Here is a 25,006-nt window from a genome sequence, read left to right on the forward strand (position 1 = left end):
CAGAGTTTCCTTCTCTGCAGATGGATGTGCTGATAGCCCGTGCCACACAGGGCTGAGCGGAAGGGGAAATGAGACAGTGAGAGCAAAGGGAGCCTGGTGCCAGGCATGTACCAGGCATTCAGAAGTGGCTAACCATGGTAGCCTGTCCCTAGTCTAAAGCCCTGGGCACCATGCCCCCACCCCCACCCCCTCAGTTCCTTCCTGCTTGACTTCAGGAGCTGCTTTCCCTCCTCCTGCCAGAAAAGTCCAGCTCATACTGCCTAAGGCACAAATTCTCACACCAACCACTAGGTTCCTGCCAGCTCCTGGCCAGTCCCAGCACCATGAAGCAGGAGGGCAGGCGAATTTTGAGCAGAGAGACTGTTTCTGTTTGGCATCAGCCTCTGCCAATGCCTAGGAAAGCTGGAATGCTCTCCTGCAAGGGTGACATTTCCCCACACGCTAAACATTCTTTTTTTTTTGAGACGGAGTCTTGCTCTGTCGCCCAGGCTGGAGTGCAGTGGCCGCCTCCCGGGTTCAAGCGATTCTCCTGCCTCAGCCTCCCAAGTAGCTGGGACTACAGGCATGTGTCACCACGCCCAGCTAATTTTCTTTTGTATTTTTAGTAGAGACGGGGTTTTGCCATGTTGGCCAGGCTGGTCTCAAACTCCTGACCTCAGACGATCCACCCGCCTCAGCCTCCCAAAGTGCTGGGATTACAGGCGTGAGCCACCGCGACTGGCCAATTCTGGCTTTTGATGGAACAACAGAGGCTTAGACTGCAGGCTCCAGTTACTTCTTTTTTTTTTTTTTTTTAGACAGGGGTCTTACTCTGTCACCCAGAATGGGGTGCAGTGGAGCAATCACAGCTCACTGCAGCCTCAACCTCCCTGGGCTCAAAGCGATCCTCCCATCTCAGCCTCCTGAGAGGCTGGTACTACAGGTGTACACCACCACGCCCAGCTAATTTTTTTTTTTTTTTTGTATTTTGTTTCGCTATTTCCAGGCTGGTCTTGAACTCCTGAACTAAAGCAATCAGCCCGCCTCAGCCTTCCAAAGTGCTAGTGCTAGGATTACAGGTGTGGGCCACCACACCTGGCCAGGCTCCATTTAATTCTTTTTTTTTTTTTTTTGAGATGGAGTCTCTCTCGTCGCCCAGGCTGGAGTACAATGGTATGATCTTGGCTCACTGCAACTTCTGCCTCCTGGGTTCAAGTGATTCTCCTGTCTCAGCCTCTCAAGTAGCTGGGACTACAGGTGCCTACCACCACGCCTGGCTAATTTTTGTATTTTTAGTAGAGACGAGGTTTCGCTCTATTGGCCAGGCTGGTCTCGAACTCCTGACCTCAGGTGATCTGCCCACCTCAGCCTCCCAAAGTGCTGGGATTACAGGTGTGAGCCACCATGCCTGGCCAGCTCCATTTACTTCTTGGGAAATTCATGGTTCTCTTTTTAGTCACTTTGGTCACAGAAAGATTATTTAACATCCTTTAATAAAAAAGTAGTGCAAACAGGAAAGTAGCATAAAAATATAGTGTTGCTGTAGAAGGCTGGTGCTTGCTGCTGAGAAGCTGAAGCCACAGGAGGCCAGGTGTGAGGAAGGAGGATTCTTTAAAGGCAAGAAGAGAGAGGCCTGCCTTTAAGAGCCAAGAGAGCCGCTCATGCATGACCCCCAACACAGAGCTCTGTAGAACCGCTGCCACACCCCAAACACCAACGTAAGGGGGTGAGAGAATGAACTCCAGCCACTTCTCCCAACAGAGCCCAACAAAGCTATTCTGGGACATGTGTGTTTGCGAGCTTGTGTGTGGAGAGCACCAAAAAGCTCGTTAGCAGCCCCAGGCCTCCGTGCAGTCTGGTTTTCAGACTGGCATCCGCAGGCAGTGCATCTGAAGCACCTTCTAGTTACTATCCCCATCTGGAATCTTGGTTTTCTCCATTCCATGTCACCTTCTATTGCCAACCCAAGGGTGCCAGTGCCTGTGGGTCCCATTATATGATACTCTCTTCCAGGACTGAATCCGCTAGTCTGGCCAAAAAAAAAAAAAAAAGAAGCACTTAGCCACATCCTACTCCCCAATAAATGTCTCTGGGGTCTTCATTTTCTCTTCCGGCTGATCCTCAGTTCATCCAGTTCCTTCTCCATTAAGTGGGATTCAGCAGTGGACTCTGAAAGCTGAAAGTAAAGCAGCAGCTGTTAGCAAGCAGCACATTTCTAAGAAATGTTTCAGGTTAGCAAGGCCAGCCCTACACGCGGAGGAAAGGCCCCCTGCCACTTTTCTGACGCTGCTGGCCTCCACGATGGGAAACCCTCTGTAACTGGGTAGAAAGCAACCCCTGACGACCCAGGACCACAAGTACTTGAAGAATATTCACAGTCCACTCTGTCAGCACGCTGTCACCCACGAGGGCATGGCACTCCCTGCATGAAGGAGAGTAGGTCTCAGAGGATGTCAAAGGCAGATACTGGTGATTCTAAGGCTAAGGGATTAGAGTTTAAATTGATTCTAAGCTGTAGCTCCCATAATGGGGATTAGGGGAAAAAATGCCGGAAAAAGAACACCACTTTCCTCCTTAGGGTTTTTTTGTTTTTGTTTTTTGGTTTGTTTTCTGAGACAGGGTCTCGCTCTGTCGGCCAGGCTGGGTGCTTTTCTTGTACTAACTCACTGTGAGGTAGATACTACGATTATGCTCATTTTTAAAAAAAACATCCAGGCCGGGTGTGGTGGCTCATGCCTGTAATCTCAGCACTTTGGGAGGCCAAGACAGGGAGATCACGTGAGGTCAGGAGTTGGAGACCAGCCTGGCCAACATGGTGAAAGCCCATCTCTACTAAAAATGCAAAAATTAGCCAAGCGTGGTGGCGGGTGCTAATCAGGAGGCTGAGGCAGGAGAATCACTTGAACCGGGGAGGCAGAGGTTGCAATGAGTGGAGATCACGCCACTGTACTCCAGCCTGGGCTAAAGAGCAAGACTCTGTCTCAAAAAAATAAATAAATAAAAATAAAAATAAAAAACCATCCAGCCTAAAATGTCAGTCTTTTTCTTTTTTTTTTTCCGAGACGGAGTCTCACTCTGTCGCCCAGGCTAGAGTGCAGTGTTGCGATCTCAGCCCACGGCAACCTCCACCTCCCGGGTTCAAGCAATTCTCCTGCCTCAGCCTCCTGAGTAGCTGGGATTATAGGCGCGTGCCATCACACCCGGCTAATTTTTGTATTTTTAGTAGAGACAAGGTTTCACCATGTTGGTCAGGCTGGTGTCGAACTCCTGACCTTGTGACCCATCCACCTCGGCCTCCCAAAATGCTAAGATTACAGGCATGAGCCATCATGCCCAGCCTAGTCCTTTAAAAAAAAAAAAAAAAAAAAAAAAAAGACAGGGTCTTACTTTGTAGCCAAGGCTGGTCTCAAACTCCTAAGGTTAAGCCATCCTCCTGTCTTAGCCTCCCAAGTAGCTGGGACTACAGGGGTGCACCACCACAATTAGCTATTATGCCATTTATTGCTGAAGACATTAAATCACAGAGCAGTTAGTCAGTAGCAGAGCTGGGCGAGGAACCCACGCCATTTTGCTCCGGAGTGTGTGCTCTTAACCACTACAGTGTATGCTCTCCTGCCTCTGAACCTTCACAGGCTCCTCTAGGCCCAGTGGGTTGCTGGATTTTTAACAGCCACAAGAAACCAACACTAATGCAGTGTGAGCCCCTCAGCTGGTCTGTGCTGGGCACTGATTAATGCCTACTTGGTATGAGACACTTCCAAGCCATGAGCCGGCTCTACCCCTCTTCCTGGAATGCCTTCATCTAACCTCCATTCCTGCCATTATCCTTCCACATTCAGCTCAGATATCCCTTCCTCTGGGAAGCTCTCCCGACTTGACAGAAATAACTTCTCCCTCGTGTGCCGTGCAGATCCTGTGCAGACTCCAACTGGGTCCTTACGTAATTATGCTTACGGTCCACCTGCCTCTACACTGTGAGGGCAGGAACTGTGTCTTGTTTCTCGCGTGTGGCTTTGGATGCAAAGCAATGTACCTGGCCAAACTGGCATTGAGGAGAGATCTGTCAGATTAAATGACTTGAGGTGGAGCCTCCCCAAAAGGAGAAGCTAGGCCTCTCTTTCCCATCACCTGCCTCACCATGTCTAACAGGATGTCCACTTTCAGCCGCAAGAGATTGTTCTCTTCCTCCAACTGCTGGTTCCGCCTGCGAAGGCGCTGAACCTCCCTCCGGTCCACGCCGCCACTAACCCCTGTCTCTGGAGGAACGACAGAACCAGTTAAAGGGGGTTTTCCTCCTACAATCTTGTTTGACGAAATGGCAGGAAGTACAGCTCACCTGCTATCCACTGGCCATTTTCAAACTTCAGGCTTTGCCCTGCCAGGTTCATAGTCGGGGATCCGTATTCCAAGCCCAGCTCTACCTCCCGGGTTGATCGATCCAACTGTGGGCGAGATGCTACGTGACAACTTCAGCAGGCCCAGAACATGCCCTCATCCCAGCTCCTCTTCCGCCAACAATATGACCCCAGCAACTCATTTCTCTAATCATTACCTGGAACCTTTAATGATTTTTTTAAAGCCATAAAATCAAATGATGTACAGCAAAAGTTTAATTATGAGATAAAAAATATACTGTTTTATACATTAGATGTTTTCTAGAAAAGTTATATATGCTGAAATTTATAAATTGAATTATTTTATACCTACTTGACACTTAATAGTTTAAGCAATCCTACTATAAAGTGTTAATCAAGTGAAAAATCCTTTTTAAATATAACAGTCCCCTAAGTTATCATTTGCTTAATATGGAGCTACGTATGTTGTGGAAAAGACATAAAATTCTAACAGGTAGGAGGAGGAGGAGTTGCTTCTTAACATGCAACAGTACAATTTACATATTCTATTCTTTTTTTTTTTTTTTTTTGAGACGGAGTTTCGATCTTTCATCAAGGCTGGAGTACAGTGGTGCGATCTCAGTTCACTGCAGCCTCCGCCTCCCGGGTTCAAGTGATCCTCCCATCTCAGCCTCCGAATAGCTGGGACTATAGGCATGCACCACCATACCCGGCTAATTTTTGGGGTGTTTTTTGAGACGGAGTCTCACTCGCCCAGGCTGGAGTGCAGTGGCACAATCTCGGCTCACTGCAACCTCTGCCTCCCGGGTTAAGCGATTCTCCTGCCTCACCTTCCCGAGTAGCTGGGACTATAGGCACACACCACCACTCCTGGCTAATTTTTGTATTTTTTAGTAGAGACAGGGTTTCACCATATTGGCCAGGCTGGTCTCAAACTCCTGACCTTGTGATCCGCCCACCTCGGCCTCCCAAAGTACTGGGATTATAGGCGTGAGCCACCGCACCTGGCCTAATTTTTGTATTTTTTTAAAGTAGAGTCAGAGTTTCACCACGTTGGCCAGGCTGGTCCCAAACTCCTGACCTCAAGTGATGCACCCACCTCAGCCTCCTAAAGTGTTGGGATTACAGGCGTCAGCCACTGCGCCCGGCTTAGATATTCATTTCTACAACTCAGTGAGCACCTACCCTGAGTCAGGACTCGGTACTGGGTATCCAGGGATGGGTATGACCAGCTCTGCCCTCAATAGCGGCTCAACACGGGGAGTTGTAAGTGCTCAAATGTCCCTTTCTCAGTTAGGCCTTCCTGACCACCCTGTTGAAAATGACAGCTCGGTCCCCAGTGCTCAGCCACACCCCATCCCAGGCCTATGCTTTGTTTTGCTGTCTGGCACGTATTACCATCTGATAAAAATTTGCTTATTTTCTGTAGCCTTCCATTAAAGTATCTGCCCCATGAAAGCAGGGATTTGATGTTTTTCTCTCCCCTCCTTCATCCACTTCTGCATGCCCAGTGCTTAGGAGAGTGCCTGGCACATAGAAAGGTATCAATCAATAGCTCTTGAATTAATCTATTCTAGATTCTAGAATTAAACATTCTAGGCAGAAGGAGTAGCGTGCACAGAGGAGGTTCACATGGGGCTTGGGTGGCTGCAGCACAGGGTGTGCAGAGGGCAAGGGCAGGAAGGAGAGCTGGAGTGAGGCCACCAAGGGTCATCTGTGCTGCTCCCAAGATCTGGGTCGTTATCCTATAATAATGGGGAACTAATAAAATCCACCAGTGACCATACGGAGTGTTGTGGAGGCTGTTTTCCCTCCCAAGGCTTAGAAGTACCTGTCAGCATGTGGAAAACAACATAGGGGAGGACCGACTTCAGGTCATGGTCAGAGACAGACGTCATGTAAGCACACTGCTGCTCTTACACTCTGTGGAGTTAGGACAGAGGATGTCCCAGAGGGACCGCCAGGTGTATCTGCATCTGTCACACATGGCAGTGAGGAAAGGGAGCCTCAGGCCTGGGGGCACCAGAAACTGACATCCTAAGCCTCTGCCTGGCCTGCTCCACAGAATGCCCAGCTCTGGCCACAGCGGGGCTGCCCCCACCATGATTTTCACTGGGAACAGGAGACAATAGACTCTAAGACCTGAAACCTGGAGTGAATGCTCAGCCCCCACAGTCTTGTTGTTCAACCCCACTGGCCTTCTGTGAAGACATGGCCAATCTGCACAGCCAGCTCTGTAGGAAAAGGTCACAGAATAAAGTAGAAGTCAAATTGGATAATACTGACTGGGCGCAGTGGCTCACACCTGTAATCCTAGCACTTGTGGAGGCCAAGGCAGGTGGATCACCTGAGGTCAGCAGTTCGAGACCAGCCTGGCCAACATGGTGAAACCCCATCTCTACTAAAAATACAAAAATTAGCTGGGCATGGTGGCGGGCAGTTGTAATCCCAGCTACTCAGGAGGCTGAGGAAGGAGAATCGCTTGAACCTGGGAGGTGGAGGTTGCAGTGAGTCGAGATCACGCCACTGCACCCTAGCCTGTGGGACGGGAGCGAGACTCCATCTCAAAAAAGAAAAAAAAAATTTGGATATTTGGGGTCAAATATCATAATGAGATTGTCTTCTTAGGTTCTTGGATAAACAAGCTGACAATCATTCCCAAACAAGAGTTCAAAAATGTTTTCAGCAATAGCAATGATATGGACGGAAAGGATGCCCTCCTGCACCGATGCCTCTGGAGGACCACACTTTCCATTCAGAGACATGCTCAGCACTCAACTCACGCTGCGCACCGGGCCGACCCCAGTACCGACACTCACAGAATGCAGGTTGGAGAGAGATGCCGACTTCCGAGGAGGTGTCTTCTTCGGACTGAACGTATTCCCAAAGAAAGGCATCTTTGGCCTGATGTAAGCAAAGCCAACGCTCCCTTCTCCTAGGGTCAGAAAAAGTCAGGGGTACAAGCAGCTGGATCACTGATCTTATGCCATTGTCCTCAAATCTTGAAGACATACATTTTATCATGTGGCTACTAACGATCCTGGTGCTATGGTTTGAATGTCCCCACCAAAACTCATGTTGAAATTGAATTGCCATTGTTTAACAGTATAAGGGGTGACTGGGCCATGTGAGCTCTGCTCTCATTAATGGATTAATGCCATCGTCATGGAGTAGGTTAGTTTTCTTGGGAGTGGGCTCCTGGTAAAAGGATGAGTTCTGCTGCCATGCTGTCTTTCTCGTGCACTTGCTCACCATGTGAGCCTTCTGCCTCATACAGGATGACCCTCACCAGATACTTGCACCACGCTCTTGGACTTCCCAGTCTCCAGAACTGTGAGCCAAATAAACTTCTTTTCTTTGTAAATTACCCAGTCTGTGGTAATCTGTTATGGCAGCACAAAATGGATTAAGACACCTGGTAATAGCTCCCATGTGCTGAACGCTGCCTTTGTGCTACGCAGTATGCTAAGATTTCTGGGTGGGGCACAGTGGCGCATGCCTGCAGTCCCAACTACTTGGGAAGCTGAGGCTGGGGGGTCGCTGGAGCCCAGGGAGGTTGAGGCTGCAGTGAGCTGTGATCCACTGCTGCTCTCCAGTCTAGTCTACAGAGTGAGAGACCATGTCTCAAAAAAAAAAAAAAAAAATTAGCCTGGCATGGTGGCACACAACTACAGTCTCAGTGACTTAGGAGGCTGAGGTAGGCAGATCACTTGAGCCCAGGAGTTTAAGACCAGCCTGGCCAACATGGCAAAACCCTGTCTCTACAAAAAATACAAAAATTAGCCAGGCATGGTGGTGCATGCCTGTAGTCTCAGCTATTCAGTAGGCTTGGGTGGGAGGATCATTTGAACCTATGAGTTTGAGCCTCCAGTGAGCTATGATCATGCCACTGCACTCCAGCCTGAGTCAAAGAGCATTACCCTGTCACTAAAAAAAATAAAGAAATGGCCGGGCACGGTGGCTCATGCCTATAATCCCAGCACTTTGGGAGGCCGAAGCAGGCGAATCAAGAGGTCAGGAGTTTGAGACCAGCCTGGCCAACGTGGTGAAACCCCATCTCTACTAAAAATACAAAAAATTAGCTGGGCATAGTGGCAGGTGCCTGTAATCTCAGCTAGTTGGGAGGCTGAGGCAGGAGAATTGCTTGAACCCGGGAGGCAGAGGTTGCAGTAAGCCAAGATTGTGCCACTGCACACTAGCCTGGGTGACAGAGCAAGACTCTGTCTCAAAAATAAATTTAAAAATAAATAAATAAATAAATAAGTAAAGCTATGCTTATATTTCCTTTCTGGATTGATAACAGTGCCCCTCACTTGTCACCAGTGTCACTTGTCAACAATGCACCTCATATGTCAGGTTACCGGTTCTGTTATGGAAGGTGACATGAGGTGTCCTGAAAAGGGGGCAGGTCCATGACATGGCAGAGCTGACAACGGCACCCCCACAACCTGTACATTTGCTTTCAGCGTAGTGCAACCTATTGCAATTCACCTAGGCCTAGTTAAGTAGATTTCCTGATAACACCCTGGTTTTTGGGGAGGAAAGGAGGGGAGAAGCAAACTTTTTATTTAGGCTGGGCGCAGTGGCTCACACCTGTAATCCCAGCACTTCGGGAGGCCAGGGTGGGAGGATTACTTGAGCACAGGAGTTCAAGACCAGCCTGGGCAACTTAGCAGGATCCGTCTCTACAAAAAAAAGGTTAAAAAAAAAAAAAATATATATATATATAACATTAATACAGAAAAGTCTACCACAAATCATAAGTGTAAGGTTTCATGAGTTTTTACTACACAAGTATAACTACCCTCCAGGGCCAGGCGTGGTGGTTTACACCTGAAATCCCAGCACTTTGGGAGGCCAAGGTGAGAGGATTGCTTGAGCCCAAGAGTTCAAGACCAGCCTGAGTGACACAGTGAGAACCCCATCTCTAAAAAATTAAAATCAAATATTTTTTTAAATTTTATTTTTTATGATTTTTTTTTGAGACAGAGCCTTGCTCTGTGCCTCATCCTCACAAGTAGCTGGGATTACAGGTGTGTGCCACCACACCTGGCTAATTTTTGTATTTTTAGTAGAGACGGGGTTTCACCATGTTGGCCAGACTGGTCTCGAACTCCTGACCTCAAGTGATCTGCCCACCTTGGCCTCCCAAAGTGCTGAAATTACAGGTGTGAACCAACGCACTGGCTCAAAACATTTTTTTAAAACCACCCTCCAGATCAGGATACAGAGCTTTTCAGCACTCCATAAGCCTCACCTGGCCACTGTACATGCATGGAATTGCACTGTGAGTCCTTGTTTGCATCTGGCTTTTCGCACTTAATGTCATGTTTCTGACATTTATCCATGCAGCTGTGTGTAGTTATAGTTTGTTCATCTGCATTGCTGGATAATATTCTATTGTATAAACACAGCAAAATTTACTTGTCTACAGAAGATGGACATTTGAGCTGTTTGCAGTTTTGTTTTGTGTTTTTTGAGACAGGGTCTCATTCTGGTCCCCCAGGTTGGAGTGCAGTGGTACCATCTCTGTTCACTGTAGCCTCGACCTCCCAGGCTCAGGTGATCCTGTCATCTCAGCCTCATGGGTAGCTGGGACTACAGGCACGCACCAGCATGCTGGCTAATTTTCTGCATTTTTAATATAGATGGGAGTTTTGTCATGTTGCCCAGTCTGGTCTTGAACTCTTGGGCTCAAGTGATCTGCCTGCCTTGGCCTCCCAAAGTGCTGGAATTACAGGTGTGAACCACCACACCGGCCTGTTTCCAGTTTTTGACCATCAAAAATAGTGCTGCTAGGCCAGGCATGGTGGCTTATGCCAGTAATCCTAGCACTTTGGGAGGCCAAGATAGGAGGATCACTTGATGCCAGGAGTTCGAGACCAGCCTGGGCAACATAATGAGACCTCATCTCTACAAAAAATTGAAAAATCAGCCAGACGTGGTGGTGTACCCTTGTAGTCCTAGCTACTCAGGAGGCTGAGGTGGAAGGATCGCTTGAGCCCAGGAGTTTGAGGCTGCAGTGAGCTATGATCGCCACTGCACACTCCAGTCTGGGCAACAGAGCAAGACCCCGTCTCAAAAAATAAAAACAAAAAAGTACTGCTAAGAACATAAGACTTGAGCATGTATATCTACATGCATATGCACACTTTTCTGGTTCCATACTTAGGGGTAGAACTGTAGAGTCATACAGCATTCATATATTTAGCTTTAACAGATACTGCCAAATGGTTTTCCAAAGTCATTGTACCAATTTAGACTCCTATCTGCAGTTTGCAAGAGATCTTTGTCAATATCTGGCACTTTCTGTCTTTTTCATCTTATCCATTCTGGGAGGTATGTAATGGTGTTGCATTGTTTAATTTGCTTTTCCCAAATAACTAATTAAGTTGAGCATCATTTAACATACTCCTTGGACATATATGGATTTTTTTGTGACATGCTTGTTCACGTATTTTGCCTTTTTTTTTTTTTTTTTTTTTTGAGATGGAGTCTCCCTCTGTCATCGGGCTGGAGTGCAGTGGCACGATCTTGGCTCACTGCAACCTCTGCCTCCCAGGTTCAAGTGATTCTCCTACCTCAGCCTCCCGAGTAACTGGGATTACAGGAACATGCCACCATGCCCAGCTAATTTTTGTATTTTTAATAGAGACAGGGTTTTGCTATGTTGGCCAGGCTGGTCTCGAACTCCTGACCTCAAGCAATCCACCCGCCACAGCCTCCCAAAGTGCTAGGATTATAGGCATGAGCCACTGCGCCCAGCCCTCTTTTGCCATTTTTTAAAATTGAGCTGTCTATCATGTTCATGTTGTAAGGGTTTGTGAGGGTGTTTATATATGCTGGATACAAGTTTCATTACTGTATATATGTACAGTACTGAAAATATCTTCTCCCACTTTTTTCTTTTTGCTTTCTTCTTTTTTTTTTCTTTGAAACAGAGTCTCGCTCTGTCACCCAGCCTGGAGTGCAGTGGTGCTATCTTGGTTCACTGCAACCTCTGCCTCCCAGGTTCGAGATTCTCCTGTCTCAACCTCTCAAGTAGCTGGGATTACACACGCCTGCCACTAAATCCAGCTAATTTTTGTGTTTTTAGTAGAGATGGGGTTTTGCCATGTTGGCCAGGTCTCGAACTCCTGACCTCAAGTGATCCACCCACCTCCGCCTCCTAAAGTGCTAGAATTACAGTCATGAGCCACTGCACCCGACCTCTTTTTGCTTTTTTTTTTTTTTTGGAGACAGAGTTTCGCTTTTGTGGCCCAGGCTGAAGTGCAATGGCACCATCTCGGCACACTGCAACCTCCACCTCCTGGGTTCAAGTGATTCTCCTGCCTCAGCCTCCCAAGTAGCTGAGATTATAGGCATGCACCACCACACCTGGCTAATTTTTGTATTTCTAGTAGAGACGGGGTTTCTCTATGTTGGTCAGGCTGGTCTCGAACTCCTGACCTCAGGTGATCTGCCCGCCTCGGCCTCCCAAAGTGCTGGGATTACAGGTGTGAGCCACCCTGCATCCAGCCTCTTTTTGCTTTCTTATTGATTTCTTTTGATCAAAGAAGTTCTTTTTTTTTTTTTTTTTTTTTTTTTTTTTTTTTGCGAAGGAGTCTTGCTCTGTCGCCCAGGCTGGAGTGCAGTGGCTCAATCTTGGCTCACTGCAAGCTCCGCCTCCCAGGTTCAAGCGATTCTCCTGCCTCAGCCTCCTGGGTAGCTAGGACTACAGGCACATACCACCACGTCCAGCTAATTTTTGTATTTTTAGTAGAGACGGGGTTTCACCATGTTGGCTAGGATGGTCTCAATCTCTTGAACTCATGATCCACCTGCCTCGGCCTCCCAAAGTGCTGGGATTACAGGTGTGAGCCACAACTCCCAGCCAGAAGTTCTTAATTATAATGAAATCCAATTATTTATTTATTTATTTATTTTGAGATCGAGTCTCACTCTGTCGCCCAGGTTGGAGGGCAGTGATGTGATCTCAGCTGACTGCAACCTCTGCCTCCTGGGTTCAAGCAATTCTCCTGCCTCAGCCTCCTGAGTAGCTGGGATTACAGGCGCCTGCCACCACACCCAACTAATTTTTGTACTTTATTAGTAGAGATGGCATTTCGCCATGTTAGCCAGGCTGCTCTTGAATTCCTGACCTCTTGATCCACCCATCTCGGCCTCCCAAAGTGCTGGGATTACAGGCATAAGCCACTGCACTCAGCCCAATTTATTATTATTTCTTAATGATTAGTGTTTGTATTCTATTTTTAAAATGTTTGCCTACCCCAGGCTGGGTATGGTGGCTCATGCCTATAAATCCTAGCACTTTGGGAGGCAGAGGCGGGCAGATCACTTGAGTCCAGGAGTTCAAGACCATCCTGGGCAACATGGCATACAAAACCCCTGTCTTTACCAAAGATACAAAAAATTAGCTGGGCATGGTGGTGTGCGCCTGTGGTCCCAGCTATTCAGGAGGCAGAGGTAGGAGGATTGCTTGCGCCCAGGAGCCAGAGGTTGCAGTGAGCTGAGATTATGACACCAGCTTGGGTGACAGAGTGAGATCCTGTCCCCCACCCCCCAAAAAAAATTGCCTACCCCAAGGTCATGATGATATTTTTTGTTAACTTCTGGTAATATTATTGTTTACATTTCACATTTGTGACTACAATTCATCTTGAATTAATATTTGTATATGATGTAAAACAGGGGTTAGTGTTCTTTTTTCCCCATATATCACCCATTTTTTTTTTTTTTTTTTTTTTTGAGACAGGGTCCCATTCTGTTGCCCAGGCTGGAGTGCAGTGGCGCGATCTCAGCTCACTGCAGCCTCGACCTCCCAGGCTCAAGCAATTCTCCCACCTCAGCTTCCTGAGTAGCTGAGATCACAGGCATGCGCCACTAGGCCCAGCTGATTTTTGTGTCTTTTGTAGAGACGGGGTTTCGCCATGTGGCCCAGGCTGGTCACAAACTCCTGAGCTCAAGCGACTGGCCCAACTTGGCCTCTCAAAGTGGTGGGATTACAGGCCTGAGCCACCATGCCTGGCCTATATTACTCAATTTTAATTTATAGCACACACACAGCTTACAAAGAATCTTTCTAAGAAGCCATAGACTAAAGAGAAAAACAATGACGGCACAAGTGAGCAAAAAGAAAACAGCCGACCCCTCACTGCTCCTCCTGGGCGTAAGGTCTTCCTTCACTACATTATGAAATAAAAGCCGTAACGGGTTAATTGGATCTGACAAGAAATGGGCCAAAAAAGGCAGGAGGAGGGGTTGGTATCTTTTCAAGACTATTTGAAACAAGGTTTTATATCCATTATCATTAAAAGAGAATTCAAAGTATGAATCCATCACAATCAGCAAGATATGTATCCAATGAGGACAGGAAAAAAAACTTCCAGGCTGTTTTCATTAAGGGAGAAATTGATCTCACTAAAATTAATGATAAAAGTTAAGAAGCGTCTTTGGAATGTATGTATAACATACAATACATATGTATATATAATTTATAAATAAATGAAGGTATTTGGGGTTATGTGCTCACGACAGCTTTCCTGGTAGTTACGTGTTTGAATTAAAAACAATCATACAGTGGCTCACGCCTGTAATCCCAGCACTGTGGGAGGCCGAGGCAGGTGGATCACTTGAGGTCAGGAGTTCAAGACCAGCCTGGCCAACACAGTGAAACCCCATGTCTACTAAAAATACAAAAATTAGCCGGGCGCAGTGGCACGCGCCTGTAATCCCAGCTACTCAGAAGGCTGAGGCTTGAACCCAGCAGGCAGAGGTTGCAGTGAGCTGAGATCGTGCCACTGTATTCTAGCCTGGGCAACAGAGCAAGACTCTGTCTCAAAAAAAAAACAAAACAAAAAAACAAACAAAACAAACAAACAATTGTAGACCAGGTACAGTGGCTCACACCTGTAATCCCAGCATTTTGGGAGGCCAAGGCAGGCAGATCACTTGAGACCAAGAGTTCGAGACCAGCCTGGCCAACATGGCAAAACCGCATTTCTACTAAAAATACAAAAATTAGTCCAGTGTGGCGGCGTGCGCCTGTAATCTCAGCTACTCAGGAGGCCGAGGCACAACAATTGCTTGAACCCAGGAGGCAGAGGTTGCAGTGAGCAGAAATTGCACCACTGCACTCCAGCCTGGACAACAAAGCGAGACTATGTCTCAAAAAATAAAAATAAAATTGTAAATAGCAATTAAAGACAGTGAGATAGCTGTACATGAACTAACCTGAAAGACTTCTGACATGCTTTAACACTGCGAAAGCAAGTTGCAGAATGACGTGTATGGTATTTTCCCCCATATGATAAGACAAAGTGAAAATAAAAGAATAGGCCGGGCGCAGTGGCTCACGCCTGTAATCCCAGCACTTTGGGAGGCCGAGGCGGGCGGATCACGAGGTCAGGAGATTGAGACCACCCTGGCTAACACGGTGAAACCCCGTCTCTACTAAAAATACAAAAAATTAGCCTGGCGTGGTGGCAGGCGCCTGTAGTCCCATCTACTCGTAGTCCCATCTACTCGTAGTCCCAGCTACTTGTAGTCCCAGCTACTCAGGAGGCTGAGGCAGGAGAATGGCGTGAACCCAGGAGGCAGAGCTTGCAGTGAGCCGAGATCGCACCACTGCACTCCAGCCTGGGCAACAGAGCCAGACTCCATCTCAAAAAAATAAAAATAAAAGAATATATGTGTGTATTAAAAAAAAGAAAGAGGCCGGGTGCGGTGGCTCACGCCTGTAATCCCAGTACTTTGGGAGGCCGAGTTGGGCAGATCATGAGGTCAAGAGATGGAGACTATCCTGGCCAACATGGTGAAACCCTGTTTCTACTAAAAATACAAAAATTAGTCGGGTGTGGTGGTGTGCGCCGGTTGTCCAAGCTACTCAGGAGGCTGAGGCAGGATAATTGCTTGAACCCAGGAGGCGGAGGTTGCAGTGAGCCGAGATTGCACCACTGCTTTCTAGCCTGGGTGACAGAGCAAGACCCCATCTCAAAGAAAAAAAAAAAATAGAAAGAAAGAAAGAGATCTGGAAGGATACACCAAACTGTTCATAGTGGTTAAACCTGAAAAAGGGAACAGGATGCCTGACTTGAATGAAATTGTCATTTTATAGGTTAAAAAAAGGTCAAATTGTGACAATTTCATATGGTACAATATAAAATTATATTAAATATACTGGAGATTTAATGAATTATTACAATGAGAATATATTCATGTTACTTATGAACAAAATGAACAAAAACACAGTTCAAAAGCAGCCCCCAGCATGCCTAACATCTAGAGACATTTGAAGAAGGAGAAATAAGCCAAGTCCCCACTGATACTAACTGCACTGGGCCTGAGCACATGGGCTGGACACAACCAGGTTTCGGGCCTGGCTCTGCCCCTCAGTTGCCTGCTAGACCTTGGCCCAGCTGCTTTACTTCTCGGGCTTTAACTGGGGCCCCTCACTCATGACCGCACTAATTTTCATAACACTACAGCTGGGAACTGTCATCCATATATTACAGATGAGGAAGGGTCTGGATTAGCTACCTTTTAAGTCAGATCTAATAATCCACAAACGGCTCAGCTGAGATCCTGCGATTCTGGGGCATCCGCGTGCACTTGAGGTACAAGCTGTCCCCTTGGCCCATGGCAACCTTCTTTCTAGTGAAACTCCCGGGGTGAGCGTGCTGGGCACACAGGAAGTGAAGGGGGAGCACCTGGCTTCCAATGATCACTCTGTTGCTCACCCACAGTGGGACACCAGCATTTATCCCCCTTGGGCTTCGGCTTCTTTCTTTGCACTGAGGAATAATAATAGTACCTGGCTCACAAGATGTTATAGTGTTTTAGTGTTTATAAATTGTGCACTTGATCCTCACAACGACCCTGGGAAGAAGATCAAGTAAGTGGTGCCTCCCCAGTCCACAGATACTGATACTAATCACTAATCATTGTGTAAAGGTTTTCCGTTTGCAACAGGCCATAAAATATATTATCTTTATTTAATTCTAAGAAAACAAGGGCGGAATCTTTGGCTTTCATCGGATTCTCAAAGGAATACGTGTCCCCCAAGGAGTTCAGAGGTAGCCATGTTACGCAGGTGCACGGCCCCCAGGGCTGTAGGACTCAAGTAACAGCTGTCAACAAACGTTCACACGCACGATCTCATGCAATCACCTTCACGGCGACCTACGGGGAGGAATTACCGCCCCAATTCACAAGCGCGGAGACACACAGAAGAGGGCGGCCACCGCCCGGGGTCGCCCGGCCTCCGCCCCCTTCCCCGGGCCCTCCCGAAGCCTCTCTCCAGGCGAGGCCCGGGCGTCCTACACAGCTCGGGCCCCCGGGTGAACCCAGGCCGCGCTGGCCGGCGACGCCAGACTCGGAGACGTACCTGACGCGTCCCGGAAGCTGGGGTCCAAGCGCTCCCCGAGACCCCCTAGCAAGGACCCTGTAGCCTAGAGCCACCTTGACCCACCCGCCTCCTGCCGCCCGCCCGCCACGCGCATGCGCCGCACCGCCCCTCCCGGCCTCTACCACCGAGGAAAGGGGTAGCCGGAGCTGGGGTTCCCAGCGCCAGCCTGTGCGAATCCCCAGAAACTCCGTGAATCACCTCGGGATAGTAAACGGATTATACAAAGGCAGTGTCTTCTGGGGTCCTTTTCATGCCCCTAGGACCAGGACCTGCACTCACCCTCCCCACTGACACATTGGTCTGGGCCCCCGGCCGGGCTGTCATGGAAACGGCGTCTCGCGGACATCGCTGCGGCTCAAGAAGGTTCCATTGTTATGGGAAACGGGAAAGTGGAGACCGCGCAGGCGTTGCCTGGAGAACGCCTGGACTCAGAGTAGCAAAATGGGCCTCTCCCCAACTCCCCTCCTCCTCCCCCAGCACAAGGCAAAGGGCACCCCTTGCTGTGAGTTTGGGGGCACCGGCTGTCGGGGGCCGACCCAGAACTTTGCGGGGTCCCCTGAGGGACCCGTGGCGGGACCGGCCCCGGGTTCGTCAAATTCCGCCGATGCTTTCAGGTAAGACGGACGGACCGACGCACCATGACCCACCTCTGGCAGCCTGCCCCCTCCCCATGCCCTCATGGCGGCTTCTACAAGCAAAGGAAGCTGAGGCCCAGGGACTACTTAAAAGTCGCATTGTGAGGAAGGGACAGAGAACTACTGGAGAATCAACTCCAGATCTCCTAGAGTCCTAACAGAGTGTGTTATTGGTTCCGTCTGATAAGTGAAGAAACTTAGGCCGTTCAAGGAGTTTACTAGCTGCCTAGTGGGTGTACCAGGGCATCCATCCAGTGAGGGGCAGGACCCGGGGGTCTTTGACTCCAAGCGCAGTTCTCTTCCAACTACACCACCATGCATTAAAAGAGGGGAGACTTCCATGTCCTAGAACTAAAATCTTCACAATCTGGCTCAGCATTGTACAATACAAACATAAAGCAGGCCACATATGTGATTTGGAATTTTCTAGTAGCCACATTTTTTAAAAAGTAAAAAAGAAAAAAAGCCAAGTGAAATTGAGTAATGTTTTAAACTCCATATGTCCAAAACATTACTATTTCTAGATATAATCCGTATTTCTAAATTTGCACTGCTTCTATTTAAAAATTAAATTTTTTTTTTTTAAGACAGAGTCTCACTCTGCTGCCCAGGCTGGGGTTGCAGTGGCGTGATCTCAGCCTCCCGGGTTCAAGCGATTCTGCTGTCTTAACCTCCCAAGTAGCTGGAATTACAGGCACCCGCCACCGCACCCGGCTAATTTTTTGTATTTTTAGTAGAGATGGCGTGTCAGCATGTTGGCCAGGCTGGTCTCGAACTCCTGACCTCAGGTGATCTGCTTGACTTGGCCTCCCAAAGTGCTGGTATTACAGGTGCAGGCCACTGCGCCCGGCCAAAATTTGAATTAATTAAAATTAAAATTTTATTCTTGGCTGTTCTATCTATGGAGTAGCCATTCTTTTATTGCTTTACTTTAAAAAAATTTTACTTTTTTTTTTTTTTCCGAGACAGAGTCTCGCTCTGTCGCCCAGGCTGGAGTGCAGTGGCGTGATCTTGGCTCACTGCAACCTCCGCCTCCTGGGTTCACGCCATTCTCCTGCCTCCACCTCCCAAGTAGCTGGGACTACAGGCGCCCACCACCACACCAGGCTAATTTTTTTTTTGGTATTTTTATTTATTTATTTATTTATTTTTGGATGGAGTCTCACACTGTCGCCCAGGCTGGAGTGCAGTGGCACAATCTCGGCTCACTGCAAGCTCCGCCTCCCGGGTTCATGCCATTCTCCTGCCTCAGCCTCTCAAGTAGCTGGGATTACAGGCGCCCGCCACCATGCCCAGCTAATTTTTTTTTTTTTTTTTTTTTGGTATTTTTAGTAGAGATGGGGTTTCACCATGTTAGCCAGGATGGTCTCGATCTCCTGACCTCGTGATCCGCCTACCTTGGCCTCCCAAAGTGCTGAGATTACAGGCATGAGCCACCGCGCCGAGCCTTTTGTTTATTTTATTTATTTATTTATTTATTTATTTTTTGAGGCGGAGTCTTGCTCTGTCTCCCAGGCTGGAGTGCAGTGGCGCGATCTCCACTCACTGCAAGTTGCGCCTCCCAGGTTCATGCCATTCCCCTGCCTCAGCCTCCTGAGTAGCTGGGACTACAGGCGCCCGCCACCATGCCCGGCTGATTTTTTGTATTTTTAGTAGAGATGGGGTTTCACCGTGTTAGCTAGGATGGTCTCGATCTCCTGACCTCGTGATCCGCCCGCCTCGGCCTCCCAAAGTGCTGGGATTACGGCGTGAGCCACCGCGCCTGGCCTGTTTATTTTTTTGAGACAGGGTCTCACTCTGTCACCCAGGCTGGAGTGCAGTGGCATCATCCCCACCTCCCAAAGTATTGGGATTACAGATATGAGCCACTGCATTCAGCCTTAAAATTTTACTTATTCAGTCACATTAACCAAATTCCAAGGACTTAGTTGTCACATGTAGCTAGTGCTATTTTGATGGCCAGCACGGTCTGGGCACTTCCTACCTTTCCAGCCTCACTTCCCGCTGCTTGAATGGTACATTTTGGATGGCATATTATTTCCGCTCCCCATTTTTTTTTTTTTTTTGAGACCGAGTTTTTCTCTTGTTGCCCAGGCTGGAGTGCAGTGGCGTGATCCAGCTCACTGCAAGCTCCGCCTCCTGGGTTCAAGCAATTCTCCTGCCTCAGCCTCCAGAGTAGCTGGGACAACAGGCGCCCGCCATCACACCCGGCTAGTTTTTTGTATTTTTAGTGGAGACAGGGTTTCACCATGTTAGCCAGGATGGTCTCGATCTCCTGACCTCGTGATCCACCCGCCTCGGCTTCCCAAAGTGCTGGGATTACAGGCATGAGCCACCACGCCCGGCCTGGTTTTTTTTTTTCTTTTTTCTTTTTTTTTTGGAGATGGAGTCTCGCTCTGTTGCCCAGGCTGGAGTGCAGTGGCGTGATCTCAGCTCACTGCAAGCTCCGCCTCCTGGGTTCACACCATTCTCCTACCTCAGTCTCTCAAGTAGCTGGGACTACAGGTGCCTGCCACCACGCCCGGCTAATTTTTTGTATTTTTTAGTAGAAACGGGGTTTCACCGTGTTAGCCAAATGGTCTCGATCTCCTGACCTCGTGATCTGCCCGCCTCAGCCTCCCAAAGTGCTAGGATTATAGGCGTGAGCCACCGCGCCCGGCCTAAAGTCAGCATTGTTTTTGTGTGCTCAAATATATTAACTTTTTTGTTATTTTAATTTTTCTTCTTTTCATATCGCCTCTTCTGAAAAGCATCAAATATGTTAACTTTATTTATTTATTTATTTTGGGACAGGGTCTCACTCTGTCTTTCAGGCTGGAGTGCAGTGGCATGATCTCAGCTCACTGCAAGCTCCATCTCCCAGGTTCAAGCGATTTTTCTGCCTCAGCCTCCCTAGTAGCTGGGATTACAGGTGCCTGCCATCATGCCCGGCTAATTTTTGTATTTTTAGTAGGGATGGCGTTTCACCACATTGGCCAGGCTGGTCTCGAACTCTTGACCTCAAGATTAGCCTGCCTCGGCCTCCCAAAGTGCTGGGATTACAGGCAAGAGCCACCGAGCCCGGCCCAAATATGTTAACTTTAAACAGGGCATTTGAATCTTGACTGCCAGAATGTGTGCTCCATGAGGGCAGAAGGTTTCTTACTCTTCCACCCTTCTGCCCCCAGCACATAGCATATTGCTTGCCACAGGGTAGATATTTAAGGAAGCTAGTTTTCTTCCCTCTCCTTTTATCCTATGCAAGTAATGGCAGTAAAAACTTACCATGTTTCAGAGAATACCTAAAATGGTATGAAATATTCAGAAGGGGCTGGGAGTGGTGGTTCACGCCTGTAATGCCAGCACTTTGAGAGGCCAAGGTGGGTGGATCACCTGAGGTCAGGAGTTCGAGACCACCCTGGCCAAAATGGTGAAACCCCATCTTTACTAAAAATACAAAAATTAGGCAGTTGTGGGTGGCAGGTACCTGTAGTCGCAGCTACACGGGAGGCTTGAATCCAGGAGGTCAAGGCTGCAGTGAGTGAGCCAAGATAGCGCCACTGCACTCCAGTACGGGTGACAGAGCAAGAGGCTGTCTCAAAACAAACAAACAAAACCGTGGTAAGTCTAAAAGGAATCACGGTTAATCCATAATTTGCCTAATGGAGAAAGCAGTAGAAGCAAATCATTCCAGTTCACTATTGTGAGTCCTGTGATAGATGAATGCAGGCCAAGTGCGGTGGCTCACACCTGTAATCCCAGCACTTTGGGAGGCTGAGGCAGGCGGATCACGAGGTCAGGAGATCAAGACCATCCTGGCTAACACAGTGAAACCCCGTCTCTACTAAAAATACAAAAAATGGCCGGGCGGGGTGGCTCAAGCCTGTAATCCCAGCACTTTGGGAGGCCGAGGCGGGTGGATCACGAGGTCAGGAGATCGAGACCATCCTTGCTAACACGGTGAAACCCCGTCTCTACTAAAAATACAAAAAAAAATTAGCCGGACGTGTTGGCGGGCGCCTGTAGTCCCAGCTACTCGGGAGGCTGAGGCAGGAGAATGGCATGAACTGGGGAGGCGGAGCTTGCAGTGAGCCGAGATTGTGCCACTGCACTCCAGCCTGGGTGACAGAGCAAGACTCCGTCTCAAAAAAAAAAAAAATAAATAAAAATAAAAATACAAAAAATTAGCCGGGCCTGGTGGTGGGCGCCTGTTGTCCCAGCTACTCGGGAGGCTGAAGCAGGAGAATGGCGTGAATCCGGGAGGCGGAGCTTGCAGTGAGCCAAGATGGCACCACTGCACTCCAGCCTGGGCAACAAAGCGTCTCAAAGAAAAAAAAAAAAGAAAAGATAGATGAATGCAGAACCCTGGGCTTTGCAGAGGAGGCATGGTGCTAATGGCTTGGAATTATTTGAGAAGGTTTCCACAGATGTGTCACCTGGGCATAGTCCAACAGAGGGAACCACATCTGGAAAGGCATAGAGGTAGGAAGAGCATGGCGTGGTCAGGGAGCAGGAAGAAGTTCCGTGGGTCTGGCGTGTAAGATGCATGTCTGTGGAGAAGAGGATGGAGCAAAGGCCTGAACCGGAGAAGGAAGGAGAGTATGGTGAAAGGGCACTTGAGTTCATGTTTCCACCAAACTCAATGTTTTCTCTGTCCTTCCATTATGTATGAGCTTCTAGAGGGCAGGATCTAAGTCTTTTGCTCCATTATAACAAGGCCTATCACACTAGACTCTGGACATAGAGGGCCCACAGATGGAAGTAATGGGCTCCTGGCCAACAAGCAAGGACCCAGGAGAGCTGGCAGACCAGAGTGTTCCAGAGCCAAGGAGGAAGAGTAGGGTTGGGGCCAGTTTTCTGAGAGGGAGCAGAAAGCCTCAGGTTGATCAGGAGCCTTGTGCTGAGGAGATGGACCACGTATTCTAGAATCACAGCATCGGAAAGCTGGAGAGAGCCTTGGGTCACCTAATCCAAATCTCTTTTAGAGTTGGGACTCAGAGAAACGAAGAGATCTGATTTCATTTCTCGTTTGGGAACTGACTTGCTGAGTGGTCTGGAGTAGTCTAGAGCCCTGGCCTTTTCCGCATTCTAGTCTCCTTATTTTTAAAACTAGAACAATTTTCATCATGGGGGAGGGGCAGAGGGAGAGTCAGGCGTCAGACATTGGAAGAACAAGTCCATATACCTTGCAATCCTCATTTAAGAATGGGCTTCTCAGACGGAACCCTTTCATTCCCTGTGCAGACATGGGACATGTGCTTTGCCATCAACCCTGTGTGGCTGGGGAACGTGGTTGGGCTTTTCTTTTTGTGTTTTCTGAGCTGGCTCTATGCTGTTTATGATTTCCAGGAGGCTGATTAAACAAAGGACAAGATTGGAGTGGGAAATGAGAGGCTCTTAACAGTGGAAGCTTTTTGTTTGTCCATTTACAAGAAATTGGACAATGAATCACTTCAGGAAGATGGAGGTCATCAACCTCACCACCCTACCTATGATACCAGTGGATGAGCACCTGGCTGTCTCGCTTGTTGCACGGAATACAATGCTGAAGACTGTGAGGAAGGAGTTAGAGAACAATCCACCCTGTATCCTTCTGGTGGTGTCACCTACAATCAGACCAAATACACCTAACTTGAATCATGCCACAGAGATCTAATCATCAGTGTTCAGGTCTATAATGCACATCACTTATTAGCTTGTCCCTTATACATTGATTTTTTTCTTTTCTTTTCTTTCTTTTCTTCTTTTTTTTTGAGATGGAGTTTCACACTGTTACCCAGGCTGGAGTACAGTGGCACAGTCTCAGCTCACTGCAACCTCTACCTCCCAGGTTCAAGCAGTTCTCCTACCTCAGCTTCCTGAGTAGCTGAAATTACAGGTGCCTGCCACCACATCTGGCTAATATTTTGAATTTTTAGTAGAGATGGGGTTTCACCATGTTGGCCAGGCTGGTCTTGAACCCCTGACCTCAAGTGATCCACCTGCCTCGGCCTCCCTAAGTGCTGGGATTACAGGCATGAGCCACCTCACCCAGCCACATTCCTTTTTTTTTTGAGACGGAGTCTCACTCTGTCGCCCAGGCTGGAGTGCACTGGTGCAGTCTCAGTTCACTGCAACCTCCATTTCCCAAGTTCAAGTGATTCTACTGCCTCAGCCTCCCGAGTAGCTGGGATTACAGGTGCCTGTCACCATGCCCAACTAATTTTTTGTATTTTTAGTAGAGATGGGGTTTCACCATGTTGGCCAGGCTGGTCTTGAACTCCTGACCTCAGGTGATCTGCCCGCCTCAGCCTCCCAAAGTGCTGGGATTACAGGCATGAGCCACTGCACCTGGCCAGATACATTGTTTTCAATTACTTAAACTCTACCTATCCTCTAAAAGAATTTGAGACTGTAAAGGATTGTTTGACTCCAGTATTTTTTTACTAACATAATCAGAAAGAACCCCAAAAGAAGAAGTTCTGGAAGTATTTGTTGAAAGAATGGGGAAGAAGATTTTAAAAGCTTATTTTATAAAATGATTGCCTTCTTTCCCTTCTATCTCCCAAAGAATTATAGATGTTACTGATAGCAACTAAGAAGTTGTGGTGCAACCCTCCACCCTCAGACAGATGAGCATGAAACCCAGCTTTTTCTCTTTTTTTTTTTTTGAGACAGAGTCTCACTCTGTTGCTCAGGCTGGAGTGCAGTGGCGTAGCCTGGGCTCACTGCAACCTCTGCCTCCCAGGTTCAAGGGATTCTTCTGCCTCAGCCCCCAGAGTAGCTGAGATTACAGGCACCCGCCACCACGTCTGGCTAATTTTTGTATTTTTAGTAGAGATGGGGTTTCACTGTGTTTGTCAGGCTGGTCTCGACCTCCTGACCTCAGGTGATCCACCCACCTCAGCCTCCCAAAGTGCTGGGATTACAGGCGTGAGCCACCACGCCCAACCTTTAGCCCATTTTTAAATCAGGTTGTTTATTTTCTTATTGTCGAGTTTTTAAGAGTTCTTTGAATATTTTGTTTGTTTGGGTTTTCTTGTTTGTTTTTGAGACAGAGTCTCACTCTGTCGCCTGGGCTGGAGTGCAGTGGCATGATCTTGGCTCACTGCAACCTCCACCTCCCGGGTTCAAGCAATTCTCCTGCCTCGGCCTCGCAGGTAGGTGGGATTACAGGCATGTGCCACCCTGTCTGGCTAATTTTGTATTTTTAGAAGAGACAGGGTTTTTCCACGTTGGTCAGGTTGGTCTCGAACTCCTGACCTCAGGTGATCCGCCCGCCTCAGCCTCCCAAAGTGCTGGGATTACAGGCATGAGCCACTGCGCCTGGCCTTTTTTTTTTTTTTAAATCAGGTTGACCTTGCCTCTTCTCACCTGCCAGCCCTTCTCCCTGCCCCCAAATCTGCTCATTCTGGCATCATCCAGGCTCTACCAGCATCGTACTTCCCTGGCCCTGTCTTCGTTCATCCTGATCTCACTTCTGACCCTGAGCTGTATTCCAGGGTCATAGAACTCCATCTCTGGAGGACCTTACAGCTTGTCCAGCAAATGATCCTCTCGGGCTATAAATAACCCCAGGTCGTTCCATCTCCTGTGGAGCTCATTTACCTTCAAGCCATGCTGCCAGCCCAGCTGCATGTACCACTCTGTCCCCCTCACCTTCCGTGCCTCTC

General features: G+C 48.2%; 2 protein-coding genes across 5 annotated transcripts in view; one reads left to right on the forward strand and one right to left on the reverse strand.

The window, feature by feature from the left end:
* Window positions 1-1,453: 1,453 nt before the first annotated feature.
* CBY1 (chibby 1, beta catenin antagonist) lies at window positions 1,454-16,836 on the reverse strand. 4 transcript variants are annotated; one of them, XM_055253292.2, is made up of 6 exons: window positions 16,720-16,836; window positions 9,592-9,731; window positions 7,154-7,269; window positions 4,316-4,421; window positions 4,117-4,235; window positions 1,454-2,155 (listed from the first exon to the last, which is right to left on the reverse strand). In XM_055253292.2, the coding sequence occupies exons 2-6, from the start codon at window positions 9,680-9,682 to the stop codon at window positions 2,078-2,080; spliced, it is 510 nt and encodes a 169-aa protein (XP_055109267.2). In that variant the 5' UTR covers window positions 9,683-9,731; window positions 16,720-16,836; the 3' UTR covers window positions 1,454-2,077. The 4 variants fall into 4 exon arrangements, with proteins under 4 accessions (XP_055109267.2, XP_063479169.1, XP_063479171.1 ...); XM_063623099.1 differs by lacking the exon at window positions 9,592-9,731 and adding an exon at window positions 8,928-9,019 and having other exon boundaries at window positions 16,720-16,834; XM_063623101.1 differs by lacking the exon at window positions 16,720-16,836 and adding an exon at window positions 8,928-9,019 and having other exon boundaries at window positions 9,592-9,641.
* A 244-nt stretch (window positions 16,837-17,080) lies between these two features.
* Window positions 17,081-25,006, forward strand: part of FAM227A (family with sequence similarity 227 member A) — a 71,542-nt gene continuing 63,616 nt past the window's right edge. Inside the window, exons 1-2 of the mRNA XM_063623073.1 lie at window positions 17,081-17,354; window positions 22,704-22,939. Of these exons, the coding sequence (XP_063479143.1) occupies window positions 22,798-22,939 (142 nt within the window). The 5' untranslated portion in view covers window positions 17,081-17,354; window positions 22,704-22,797. The remainder of the gene's footprint in view (window positions 17,355-22,703; window positions 22,940-25,006) is intronic.

The sequence above is a fragment of the Symphalangus syndactylus genome, chromosome 18, assembly GCF_028878055.3.
Source record: "Symphalangus syndactylus isolate Jambi chromosome 18, NHGRI_mSymSyn1-v2.1_pri, whole genome shotgun sequence".
Classification (NCBI taxonomy): domain Eukaryota; kingdom Metazoa; phylum Chordata; class Mammalia; order Primates; family Hylobatidae; genus Symphalangus; species Symphalangus syndactylus.